At 42.2% G+C, this 13575-nt stretch overlaps 1 protein-coding gene across 1 annotated transcript in view; it reads left to right on the forward strand.

Moving 5' to 3' along the window:
- Positions 1–777: 777 nt before the first annotated feature.
- The window catches only part of agap3 (ArfGAP with GTPase domain, ankyrin repeat and PH domain 3), a 129733-nt gene continuing 116935 nt past the window's right edge, over positions 778–13575 (forward strand). Inside the window, exon 1 of the mRNA XM_027171589.2 lies at positions 778–1609. Within this exon, the coding sequence (XP_027027390.1) occupies positions 1240–1609 (370 nt within the window). The 5' untranslated portion in view covers positions 778–1239. The remainder of the gene's footprint in view (positions 1610–13575) is intronic.

The raw sequence follows: 13575 nt of genomic DNA on the forward strand, positions 1-13575 counted from the left end.
TGTTACTTTTCATCACATTGTCTTTATGTACATGTTATAGTGAAACTAAATGGGAACGAACTGTAATGAGCGGGGAACTGAAGAAAAGTCTAACCACACACACAACGGGATTGGTCCGTGGAATCTCCCCCAGCCAATTGTATGGATTGTGTGTGTGTGTGTGTGTGTGTGTGTCTTCAAGAGGGAACAACTGTTTATAGATGCTATAATGTATGTTAGAAATTGCACTGTGGACATTTAACAGCCTTAAATGTAAGTGTAAAGAGATACAAAGTAAAACGTTTTGCTTGTTGATAAACTAATCGCTGCAAACGATGACAAATTGACGTGATTACTCCGGGTTTTATTCCTAATATCGTTATTATTAATGGTCTGAAATGACATGTTCAAGGGGTTCTTTAATGCTGAGAAAAGGAAACTGGGTACAATATGCTGACTACATTCCTCTGTGTGTGAGTGTGTGTGTATGTGAGTGAGTGTATATGTGTGAGTGTGTGTGTGTGTATGTGAGTGAGTGTATATGTGTGTGTGTGTGTGTGCATGGCCTTTGCATGTCAGAAATACAACACACTATTGCATAATATGGCGAGAATCAAACTGATGAGCTTCATCCCTACACCACAAGGACGTCCAATCACGTTACACCCTCCCCCATCCATCCATCCATCCCCAACCCTCCCACCTTCCCTCCCTCCATTTTCCCATCCCTCCATCTATCCCGTGACGTCACCGCGCGCGGAGGTGGGCACGCTGGGAGGAGCTACTCGTATCCAAAGAAGAAAAGAGAGAGAGAGAGAGAGAGAGAGAGAGAGAGAGGGAGGTTTTATTGGGCTTTATGATTTCTTCAGCGCACAAACGCCGCAGTCTAAGGACCCGCGCGCGCTCCGTTAAATCGGCCTCATTGTGCGGCTTAAGAAGAGAAACAAAACAATCCATTTGTGTAACAAAGCTTTACACAGGGAGCGCCGGTAGCGTGACAAAAGGCGTGTCCGGTCGATAAGGCGTCCTCATACTAAAGAAGGACAATACGTGGTAGAGTAGAGGGAGAGAAAACACGAGCCCCGGTGGAGAGAGGAACAATGCTCGCGCATCAAGTTTTGGTAATATGAAGCGCGGATCGTTGCAGGCGGAGACTGAGCGTTGATGCATCAAAACATCGCACCGTAACGCCGATCCAGCCACTAATCTGACCCGTTATTTCTCACATCAACCGAGCGCGTTAACTTAGTCCTCCTCAAGATGAATTACCAGTCGAGCGTCCCGGTGTCGGGCATCTCGCCGCCGTCACAGCCGGCCATGCCCGCTCCGGGTGCGGTCCCAGCTCCGGTTCCAGTGCCCGTACCACAACCTATGTCGTCCCAGTTCGGTTCCGGATCATCAGGCAGCTCCGGGCCAGGTCAGTTCGGATCGGGAACGGCGTCGGGGCCCGCGGCTCAGTCCGGCGCTTCGGGCTCGCAGTTCGTCATGTCCAACTCTGCGGCGATCCGAGCGGAGATCCACCGCTTCGAGTCCGTGCACCCGAACATCTACGCCATCTACGACCTGATTGAGCGCATCGACGACCTGGCGCTGCAGAACCAGATCCGCGAGCACGTCATCTCCATCGAAGGTAAGCTGGTTATCAAGAGAGATCCACATCACCGCATCACCTACTGCTGTAACAGTGCGTCCCGATTCCATTTATTTATTTATTTATTTATTTATTTATTTATTTATTTATTTATTTACTTGTGTTTTTTTTTTAATGTAGCATCACCACCTGAGGTACCAGAACACTCAGGAGTGTCTCAGATCATCTGTTCACCAAAATCTTCATCTCAGAACCTTCCCTTTTCTAACATTTTTTTTATTAACATGTTTTATATTTTAGTCTGTTTTTTAAGTCTGCAAATCTGTTAACAATCTGATAAAGAAAGATTAAACAATGCAGTACTTTTCAGCTGGAACGAAAAAAAAAAAGGAATTCGAGGTGTTGGTGTTCATCATCAGATACGATCTGGTGGCGTAAACTACAGTCCCACACGTTCCCGATTTCATAACAACCTCGTGCATAAGAGGTGTTGATACTCGACACCGGTTCGATCCCTGCATCTTCCCAGTAGTCGAGCGTTCACACTAGCGAGCGAGAATTACCGTTCAAGTTAAAATTTAGTCTTCGGTTTATGCAAGAACAGAAGACCGTCTTTTCTACGTCTCGTCGTGCCGCATATGCGACCTTTTGGAAATGTGTTCAGATTCATCACTTAAAAAAAAAATTAAAAATAAAGCCAGTCAAAACACACCCATTTGTTACTATTGGTACAGAACACTGGATAGGCCACACCTACCTTGTTGTTGAACAGTTGCAATCCCTTCACATGGACAAAAAGACAAACTCCAAGCGAAGCTACAGGCTAGTGTTTGATTTCAATGATCAACCGTATTCGCTATATATGTAGCTGTGTAACACACACACACACACTAATCAGTCTGAACACTGGTTTTCAGGTTACATGTTCAGGTTCATACTAGCTTTGTTGGTTGATTTAGAGAAGCAAGCGAAATCTACTAGCTCCATACGCTCGCCTACATCCTTCCCGGCTTTATGTTTCTATGTACATTTAACTAAAGGTGTAAGGTGAGAATGTTTGAGGTAAGGACTTCACTGATTGGTCCTGGGAATTGTTTGTATTTGTCACATTACATTTAAAATGAGAAACTCACTCGATGCTAGTGCCCGCGATACTAACTAGCGCTAATATTTCTTTCTAGGGAAAAATGGTGACTGCGAGCAAGAAGACGACGTAGAATTTCCATGTTTTGCTGCTTGTAGTGTTGGATGTACTGTGTGGACAAACAGGAGAGGGAAGTGTAGTGGCTTGTGTTCGTGAATGCCATTTACAAGGGGTAGATTGGCTGAGTGGTTAGCACGTTTGCCTCCCACATCCTGGGATGGAGGGTTGTTCGATTTCAGCATCTATCATGCAACTCATGGGGTTTGTATGTGTTTTAGGGGTTTTCCCTGAGTCATACACTTTAGGCTGATTGTCCTCTGAGTGTGTGTTCTTGTTCCCTGTGATGAACTGAACTTGCACCCAGTTTGTGCCCCTGTACCCTGAGTCTCCTGGACTGGCTCCAGGTTCCTTGCGATCCTGTGCAGGATAAGTGGTACGGGAAATGGATGGATGTACATTGCAGTCTTTTACCAGAGCCTGTACTTGTTTATTGATTAGCGATCTAGGTTGCATTAGGGAGATTTATGACGGTTTGGTTTGATATTGGCAAGCCAGAGTGAAGCGAATGCCCCGGTGATGGTTCTTCCTGCAATCGTCAATCAAGTGCACTCTGCCTTGTAAAGTGGTGATTTTCTTCAGTGAAAAGAGCAGCTAAAAAAAATGCAAGTAATTTTCTTCTGCAGATGATTGTTTTCCAATAACAGCAAATTCCTGCCCGGCTGATGTGAACCGACGTTCCCGGACCAGCTTGTTTCCTCTCTTGCATGAATCTTAAGGCTCATGCTAACAAGAACGTTCCAGCTTATAAATCAACATCTTGCAGCCAATCAGAATCAAGAATTCACAAGACTTCCATGTGAACTTGTGTGATCTAAACAATTCTACATGACCTTTGTGCGATTTTTGTTCATGATACAACATGCAAGTCTGTAACCGCTGTTCAGGTGCCATTGTTTCCAACTCATCTGCCGTTTAACCCTTTACTAACACTGAAGATTTGGTAGACTCGGTGTCAGACTCGCAGGGTTGAGGAATAAATAAGGAATACAGGTTTGGATCCCATAGAAACATACTGAAGATTACAAGAAGGTCGGTTATTTATGAAACAATGACCGGGCATCATTTTTTATTTATTTCTAGTTGCATGCCAGACGAAAGGTGTCTTATTCTTGAGAAATCACAAGCAAGGTTTTCCCCAAAGTGGTCAGGTGGTTAAGGCACTGGGTTGTTAATCAGAAAGTTAAGGTTCATGCCCCAGCACTGTCAATCTGCCACTGCTGGGGCCCCTGAGCAAGGCCCTTAACCCCCTCACTGCTTCAGAGTAATTGCATCATGGCTGACCCTGTACTCTGACCCCCAACCTCCAAAGCTGGGATATGTGAAGAAAGAATTTCACAGCGCTGTAATGTACGTCAGACAAAAATGAAGCCCGCTTCTGCTTCTACGTCAGTAGGGACGTCCAAACGAAACCTCGCTATCTCGACAGTTTGAAATCTTCCCACGTCTACCAGGTTCCGGTGTAAGTCGCAAAAAATTATAAGCTGCAAAAAAATGAACACATGGACCGGCACATTTAAACGAAAAGGCAGAATTCCGACTCCTTGTAAGAATTATGGACATTTTATTTTACAGAAAGCCAAAAATAATCCAAAATCATTTATTTATTTATTACATTTGATTGCTGTTCTACTTGTGGCTGCTCTTTTAAACATTTGTTTTTGACCTTCAGTTCACCAGACCTAGGAATAATGACTCATCAGTTCGCTGGGTGACTCAACAAACAATTTCCTCAAGGTTTATGATCAAATACGTTTTACTTTATTCTGGAAAAAAAAACCCAACACATTGTGGGAGGTTTAAAAGGATAAGCGATGACCTCTGCTTTGTGTTCCGTTCGGATTGGTCAGAACGATTTACTCTCTTAAACTTTTTGGGTTTTTTTTCTAACAGCAATTCCACAGGTTTTAACGAAGTGTCGTTCTCGTTTCTATAGTAACCGCTGGTTTCTACGGTAATATGGTGAATTCCTGAAACCTTTACCGAAGGAGTCTCCAGTGTCAGATGTGAAGCTGCAGCTTGGAGTTTTCCAGATTAAAGAATTAGCCGTTTTATGGCAACGTAACAAATCGCCATGGTAACTTCGAGAGAGAAAATGTTGTTTATACAACCGTTCTAACGAACGGTTATTGATGCTAGTTAATACACAGGCGTTTTCGACATCACACGTAGCTGTAAATGAATGCGTCAATACCACGGGACATGTCGTTATAAGATGTATGTAGCATCCTGATGCGTCATTAGTCATCTGTAGAGTTCAGTGTGTCGCTTAACGGCGATCATTAAGCACCAGATCAGACTGATAATTTGGTACCATAGTGACAAGAAACTATCGTAGCACGATAACGAATGTTGTTCGTTCGTTCCCCCAAGCCAACTGCCCAATTGCCAGAACAACCCCACCCCCCCACCGCAGCCAAGAATACTTCAAGACTCAACCGTTCATCCAAACGTGCTGTTTTTAGTCACATAATGTAATGTTCTTGTTTTAGGTTAAATAAAACAAGAAGTCGAAAGGTTGCGTTTCACGTCAGTCATCATTACCACAATCTCTAAAGGCAGCAAAATACAAAGTCGACTTTTATTTATTTATTTATTTATTTATTTATTTAATTTTTTTTCTTTCAGCTGCACAGAGCAAACTCAAATCTTTTTTTTTTAAATTTTTATTCATCGTCGTAAGTGGTCTCATCTTTTTCGGAGAACACAAACCAAGCAGGAAACGATGGCTTTGAGATCTTCTGCCTGCGCAGTGTTTTTGTCCTTAACGTCGTAGAGCACTTCACACGCTCGGCTTCTCTAATCGTTTTCTCGTTCCCAGATGTGTTGTTGTTTTTGTTGTTTTTTTTCCTGCATTTTTTTCTTGCTGCCGAGATAACCAAAGAACGTAGCTTTTGTTTTTGATTTCAAAAAAAAAAAAAAAAAGTAATTCTGCATTTTGCTGCATTTTTCCTCTCCTGTGGCTCTGAACTGCCATTTAATGCGTCAGGATAGAAAAAAACCGTCCGAAGAGGAAATCTATGCAGCGCTCTTCACTGCAGCAAAGCTTGTGGAGCTGTTACAGGTTGAGACAGTGATTGTGTGTGGTGTGTGTGTGTGTGTGTGTGTGTGTGCGCACATCCACCCACCTGTACGCGTGGACTGCAGATTTTTGCCGCGGTTCTGCATTAAAAGCACTGCCTGCCTGTTGCTTAGGAACCAGAGGCTCATAGTTTTGCTGAGGATGAGATGAGAAGAGAACAGGAATTTAAAGAAAAAAAGAAAGAAAGAAAGAAAGAAAGAAAGGGATTAGAGAGCAACTCTGATCTGATTGTACGGCTCAGTCGCACGTCATCCGAATGCTCCGACGTTCAGCTGTATTTGGGAGATTATATTGCCTCCACCTCGTTTATCCCCTCAGACTTAAACCGAGCAGTCTAAGCAATGCTCCAGACGAGACAAAACAAACTCATTTTGCCCGAGAAGATATTTACTCGTGCGTAACGAGAGAATAGGACGAGGGCTTAATGCTAGCCAAATACGACATATATAAGCTGTAGATCAGATTAGCACGAGCAAATAGTTTCGTCTCCCAGAGTTTGCGTAAATCCGTTTGTTTTGCCGCTTAATGAGAAACTCGTCAGGGTTTTACATAATGAATATATTTATTAGATTGCATGATGCGCTCCAAATGTCATTCGAAAAAATCTTCCGGAAGCCCACCCACTTCTCCATATATGGTATTATTACCATCGCAGCCAGGGCTTGGTCTCGACTCGGGTTTGTCCCCTTAACGAGCTTCGTGTGCAGGAAAATGTTGATTATGTTGAACAGAAATTGAAATTGATCAGTCATTAATAAAAATAAGTATATTGCTAACATCAGTTAATTAGCGCCAGTCTTATGGGACGGTTTAAATCTGGCCAGTTTTTGATCAAAGGTGGCGAGGTGGGTTAAAAATATGCAGTTAAAAGGTTCGTATACGTTCGATGTGGCACAGCGGATCATTTGATGCAAGACGAGACGATGGCTTTGCTTCATGCTGATTAAGATATCCAGCGCTGACGCTAGGTGTAGAACGTAGCACTTTCTACGTCTTGCTCGTTGGCGTCTCCTCAATCATCTACCACCTGTTGTTTTAAAATGATCTCGGTTGTTATCCAGTCTTAACCACGAACTATTAAAATGGTGGAGGATATTATCATGACCGTGGTGATTCATTGATTTGTTCAACCTGATTGTTCATCATCGATGAGCTCGTTTTTGTTTCTTTGACTGTGTGATGATTTTGTCGACGCCCATGATATATATATATATAATTTTTTTTGTGAGGTTGAGGAACCCCCACAAGAACGTGGTTTGAGGATTAATCCATACAAACCTTGGGCTGGTTCTGTTCTGATAACCCGGGCGTGGATTCAGTGAAGAATTACGGAGATAAATCACTAAGGTGAAAGAATTTCAGAGCCGCCAAATCCATGCTAGGATATTTTGGCTAATAAAAAAAAACTCTTGACCTTTTGTGCAGCACTTGTATGTAGCATATCACATCACAATTTGCGTTAGTAACATAACGTTCAGGAAACATTTGCTCACAATTATGCAGAGGCATTTTAAATCGGAATATTTTGCCTGCTGTGGAAAAAAAAAAAAAAAAACCCCGCCCAAGAATACGAATATGCCTCACGGGTGTCTGCTTGTCATCTGAATTAGCCCTCTTTTTGGGTATTTGACAGCACGTGCCTCTGCTAATAAAGGGCTTTTGTCAAAAAAATGTTTGCATCCCTCGTCTTCCTGTCAATCATTCACAATTATGCTAATGACTACAACTTCGGGTGCTGACCTTTGACCCTAACCTAGCCTAGCACCCAGAAGGGAGGGAGTTTAAAAGGTTGTGGAGCCATGCGTGAGATGGTTCTTACCGTCGCTTGGTGGCACAGCGATGATAATCTGATGTTATTCCCTGGACGAGGAAGAGAAAGTAGGCCATTGTAACTGCAAAACAAAGGCGCTCTCTCTAAATTTGCCTGTTTTTTTCCTTAAACCCTCGCGTTTAGAGTGCGCGCGTGGCCTTTTAGCTTCGTCGCCGGAATTGAAGGCAACTGAAGGAAACTAGAGCATTCAAGGTGATATTTGTCTAGCAATTAGCAGTGACAGTTTATACAGTAATGAGAACTTTTGTGTTGTGATCCGGCGGTCGCATCCGCTTCCTATTTTGTCCCTTGGCTTCATTTATCTCGGGTTAGGGTTAGGAAGGAAATGAAACACATCGATGACTCGTGAGAAGGAAGACCTTTTTAGACATTTACCGCTTCACCCTTTTGGATCTTTGAGCTTTCTGTGAGCTTTGCCCTTTTTTTCGGAGTTTTGTGGGTGTGGCTAAATGTAATTGTGCCAATTTAGCAAATAGATAGAACTTTAGATCTGATCCTTTCTGACTTTAAGGACGTTTTCAATATGTTGCAAATTTCATTTGGGGGCATGGGGGGTGGGGGTGGAAGCATAAGGTTTCATATGAGTATAAATGTATGTTCTTTGCTACCCAGAAAATACACACAAACATTAAAGCCTAACCTGCTGTAGCAGTGGGGTGGAGGCATCTGGAACGGTATGTTGGAGATTTGGCGAAGATATCCAGATGACGCAAAGTCTCTGGAGCTCAGGGAAGAAGTGCCGGATAGGCATCTGGAGCAGTGTGCTGGAGCTCTTCGTCAGGATCGGCAGGGCTGCTGAGCAACAGATGGCCAATGACATGAGAAGAGGCTTTGGAGAGATTGGAGCCAAACAAGCCTGGAGTCCTGGATCTCCTTGGCACAGAGACTCACTGACATTCTCACATTCGCTCTCTCTCACTGTATATCAAGCAGACTTATGGATATGTAGGGACACGAAATAACCAAAATGGAGATCTTTCCAAGACCTTCTTCTTGTCCACAGTGACTGTTCGGTTGAGACCTGATAGGAGTGAGAAGCTGAAGGTTCAAGGGCTCACTCAGAGATGCTGGGATTTGAACTCGTGACCTTTATAAACTGTAGTCCAAGAGCTTAACCACTGAGCTCTTTTTGCACTAGTGTGAGTGATGTCTGGATTAAAAACTGAGGCCTGGTCTTCTTCCTGTTCTTGCAGGAACCCCACTCGACCCTGCTGATGGTATGATCTTGGAGGAGTTGGGAGGACGGATTTAGCGTTAATCCGCCAACTAATTGGAGCTCGCATGCTCTATTTAGGGAAACTAAAATGAGGAGCTGCTTCATTCTGATTAAAAAATAGGGGCATGTCATATCTGTCTTTATTTTTTTTTATTTATATATATATATATATATATATATATAAACGCAAGGACATCCAAGGATCTAGAATACACAGCACATGTAGGGAGATGGCACTTATTTTCTTTTGGGTTTGATTAGGGCAGGATGTCCAGCAAGAATTTAAACGCCGTTTTGTTTTAATTCCTTCTTTTTAAACTCCTAAAGGCGTTACTAAATAGAGATTAGAGATCATCCCCTACGGCACGTGGAGAGGACTAAAATAAGTTTGGGGTACGATTCGTCTGAACGAGCTGCCGATTCATATGACTTTGAGCTCGCCCTTCTTCTATTTTAAACAAATATCTCGTCACGCTAACAGGTTTATATTTGGTTTTAAAACATTATCATTTCATCACTGCGCTATAGCAACGGTTTGATTAACAGGGTACGATTTACATAATCATAGACCAGTCGTAAACACGCGGACGTATGTAGAAAGAATTGGAAAATCAACATGTTTTATAAGAAGAGGTTTGTTTAGCATCCATGTAAGGAGTCTCCAGTGTCAGGGGGATTATTGTGATCGATTATGTAGCTGTTGTAATTAGTACCCGCCAGGATCGGGCAATTTTGCGAATGCAGAGATCAGGTCAAAACTCTGTGATTATTCGGAGGATATATGGCAATATGACAGCATTACATATGTGTCTACACTGAAAGGTAGTGTAAAATTAGCTATTTGCTAATTAAAAACCTATATTTATATATTTATTGTGGCAAAAAAACACAAGAATCTCCTTGAAGATAACGTAAATGAGATGTGCAAATAAAAGTAATTAGAAACGGATAAAAATCACGTATTTATTTGCCCGAATATTTAACTGCCGGTCTGAGAGGAACAAGACGTGTCGTGGTGTTTAGCTTCACCCGGTTGTTGTTTACAGTCGCGTAACATTGCCTGCTAGCACTAATCCCTGGTGGAGTTTAAATCTTTTCAAATGAGAAGCTGTAGTACCTGAGAATGTAATCCTGGAGACTCGTTCCTCTCCCAGCAGGCTTGTGGGCGTCGCATCGGCGTCGAGTGTTGATTCGGCTCGTTAGAGCATTGCGGCGAATGGCTGTAGGTGTCTGCCTTCGAAGAGCTCTTCACCACACAGTAGCCCACATCATATTATGACAAGGGTGATAACGTGATATAACGAAACAGTAGACGAGATGTCCGTAGAATTGCTGTGGTTGATTTGGAGGTACTTTTGTTTGAGCCCCGCATCTCTTCAAGGGGTGCAAAAACTTCTGCTTCAGCCATATAGTATGTACGAGTTTTAACCATGTGGCGCTACAGCAATACATATATATTTGTTATCCTGCTGTGACCCTCTCAATTCTAGCCTTTCTAGCATTAACGGCTGCACGGTGAGGCTACGCCGCTAATCTGTATGAGAAAGAGATGCTAGCATGATGCGCCAATGAAACGCCGGGTTCTACTGTACATCATGTGCTGAATTAAAAAACAAACAAACACTGATTTATAACGTTTGGGTTTTTTGACACTTTTTTGACACCAGTGTTGAGGAGATCGGGCTAACGGATGCGGATGACATAAATCGATAGCACGGATAGCATCGTGGACAAGATGTAATCGGGGGAAAAAAAAAAGAACGGCTTCGCTCGGAGAGTTGCCCCCATGACCGAAACGTGATCACGCTGTTTACATCACCACTTCCTGTGTTTCCCAAAAGCTTAGCGGCGCAGCATGACCCCATGGCAAAAAGCCACCCCCTCTTCCTTTCCCGCTTTTTTTTTTTCCCCTCTTCCTCTTCATCTGTTCCACACACAGAGAGGACCATGTGGTCTTACTTTGGCACTGAAAAGTCCAAGCGAGAGAGGAACAGCAGGAACAGCAGAGCCACGTGGGGTTTCCATTCAGCAGGGTTTTATCCGAATTCTTGTATGACACTAATTCAAGGACAGCAGAGGAAATTAGCATTAAAAAAAAAGGTCTTGTATTTTTCTATGGATAAAAGAACAAACTGATTATTTTTTTTCCCTCAATCTGTAGGAAGTGTGTGTTCTAGATTTTTAAAATGACCGGTGGTCGGCGTGTTTGGCCGGTTTGTACCAGTCGTCGGTGGAAACGTAGCACGCGGCTGAAATAATCGTGGCGTTTACGCCCGCTAACATCCTGGAGTTTGGCGTCTAATAATAATCGCGTGTCTCTAATTGTTAGGTTTGTTACAAGACAGCAGTTTGGTGACTTTGTTTGTTTGTTTTTCATTCACTAAACAACACATTGTACTTTTTATCAGTTTATAGCTACCTTTTTAATGTTTTTTTATTTAAAAAGAAAAAAAGAAAACTGGATACAAACAAATTTAATTAAGAAACTTAAGATGCTTCTACAAGAAATGCTAGTTTGAATAAAGTGTAGTATGAACGGCATTAAATAAAGCGATCAAGAACAAATCCATCCAAATTTCGACAAAATACTAGGCAAAACTAATGGCACCCCTTACAAGGGGGACGAATTAGCAGGCTGGACGATTTAGTCGTTTTTGCTCTCTGACTTTTACCCTTTATGGTGGCATTTCCTGGGCATTACCAAATATAAATAACCCACGATTTCAATTTTTAGGGCTAATGACAATGACGTGCATGATTTACGGGGGAAAAAAAAACATGACATGAATAATATTTTTTTTTTCGGAAAGGAACTACTTCAAATCATTTGTGTAGCAGAAGTATCATTAATAAGAGAGTTTTGTTGCTCCATGAAAAGAGTCAGTGGTGAAAGACTTGTGCATAAGCCTATTACACAAGGATGAAGAAAAAAGGTCATGTTGTTTGGTTGCTGCATCTCATCCCTCGCTTTTTTTTTTTCTTTTTCCTTTTCGTGGCTTAATATGCAAGACCACACGTTACATAAGAGCACTTGCCGGCAAAAATCGTCCGTGTTCGATTGAACGTCTCACGTGGACGTGCGTTTCTTGACCCATCGTTAGTGTTTTTGTTCTGGACGGCGCCGATAGCACATGGAACTTTGTGGAAGCGGAATTCACATTTGTAATGAATGCACGCATTTTTCTTTCCCTCTCGAGTTTAAGAGAGCGGTTACTATGGCGACGTTGGAAGAGGAAGGTCATCTGGATGTCGCAGATGATGTGGGCTGCGTTTTAAATGACGGCGACGAGATCTGCCGTGATCTGTCTCTCTACCGCCGTGTCATTTACAGGTTTAATCAGTCGACTCCTGTGGTTTGAACAGGTACGAGCTGATCAGCCAACGATGATGATTCGATAACGAACGATGATATGTCTTTATTTATCTCATCTCGTGCTGCATACATTATTACAAGGCCAAAAGGTAACAGTGATACTGAGATGTATTGAGAATGAGAAGAATCCACGAGATAATATCTAGAAGCCACATAGACCACTTATGGTGACCACGAGATAAAACTGAGATCATGAGATAAAACGTTGTGGCCACAGATGAGTACTTAGAGGTCAGGAGTTAAAATACTGAGGTCATGAGTTCATATATTGAGATATCGAGACTAGACTACAGCCACAAAATAATATACCGTGGCCATGAGATAGTGTCGAGGCTGTGAGAACAATTTTTTATGTTAATTTATCAAATCCCCAAGATAATACAGTATATCAAATGAGAACATGCATAAAGGGCACGAGACAAATGAATATTTTGAGACCACGACATAATAGAGAGAAAAAAGTCAAGAGATATGCTGAGGCCACATGATCATATATTAAAGCCCTGGTGTAAGATACTGAGACCATATTTTGAACTATATGGAAGCCACGAAATAATACCTAAAGTCAAGATAATCTATCAAGGCCACAAGATGCATAATATAACGATGCCGTGAGATAATACGAGAATATGAGATGATGTATTTTGGCCATAACGTTTAAAAAAAATATAAAGCAAGATAAAATATTTCAACAAAATATGAGATATGGACATGAGATACAAGCTACGTGGATACGGCTTATTAGTATCTTGTGTATTGGACCTACAAATTAATATATTGAGGTCATGATACAATGGGATAAAATGTTAAAAGGCACAAGCTAAGTATAATGAAGCTAAAAAAAGAGATGAGCTGTATCAGGGCCATAAGATAATAGACCATCTAGACTATGAGATAATCTATTGTGACTGAGACGGTGTACGAGATGACTGTTCTTCACAGAAAGTCGCACCATTTCATCATCTAATATCTTTTCCGATCCTGCTATTCTGGATGCTGTTGCCATAGAAACCGCAACCCGTGAGTAGTTGGACTTACAGGAAGCTCCGTTTTGGTGAACGTTGCTGTGATTTGCAAACTTTAGAACATCAGTGCATTTAGAAATATGCTGAGTCGGTTGGTGCCAGCTAAAGTTTTTCTCTCTACTTTTTTTTTTTTCTCCCTTATTCGTATTCCGTTTGCATCAGTTCCTTTACGGAACAATTGAGAACACAAAAAAAAAACAGGACGTGTTCTCAACCATTCAAACTTTTTCCGCGTCAGCTGCCGACGTCCGGTTTTCAAACGCAGCGGATTCTCACA

This window comes from Tachysurus fulvidraco, chromosome 3 (genome assembly GCF_022655615.1).
Source record: "Tachysurus fulvidraco isolate hzauxx_2018 chromosome 3, HZAU_PFXX_2.0, whole genome shotgun sequence".
NCBI classification, from domain to species: Eukaryota; Metazoa; Chordata; class Actinopteri; order Siluriformes; family Bagridae; genus Tachysurus; species Tachysurus fulvidraco.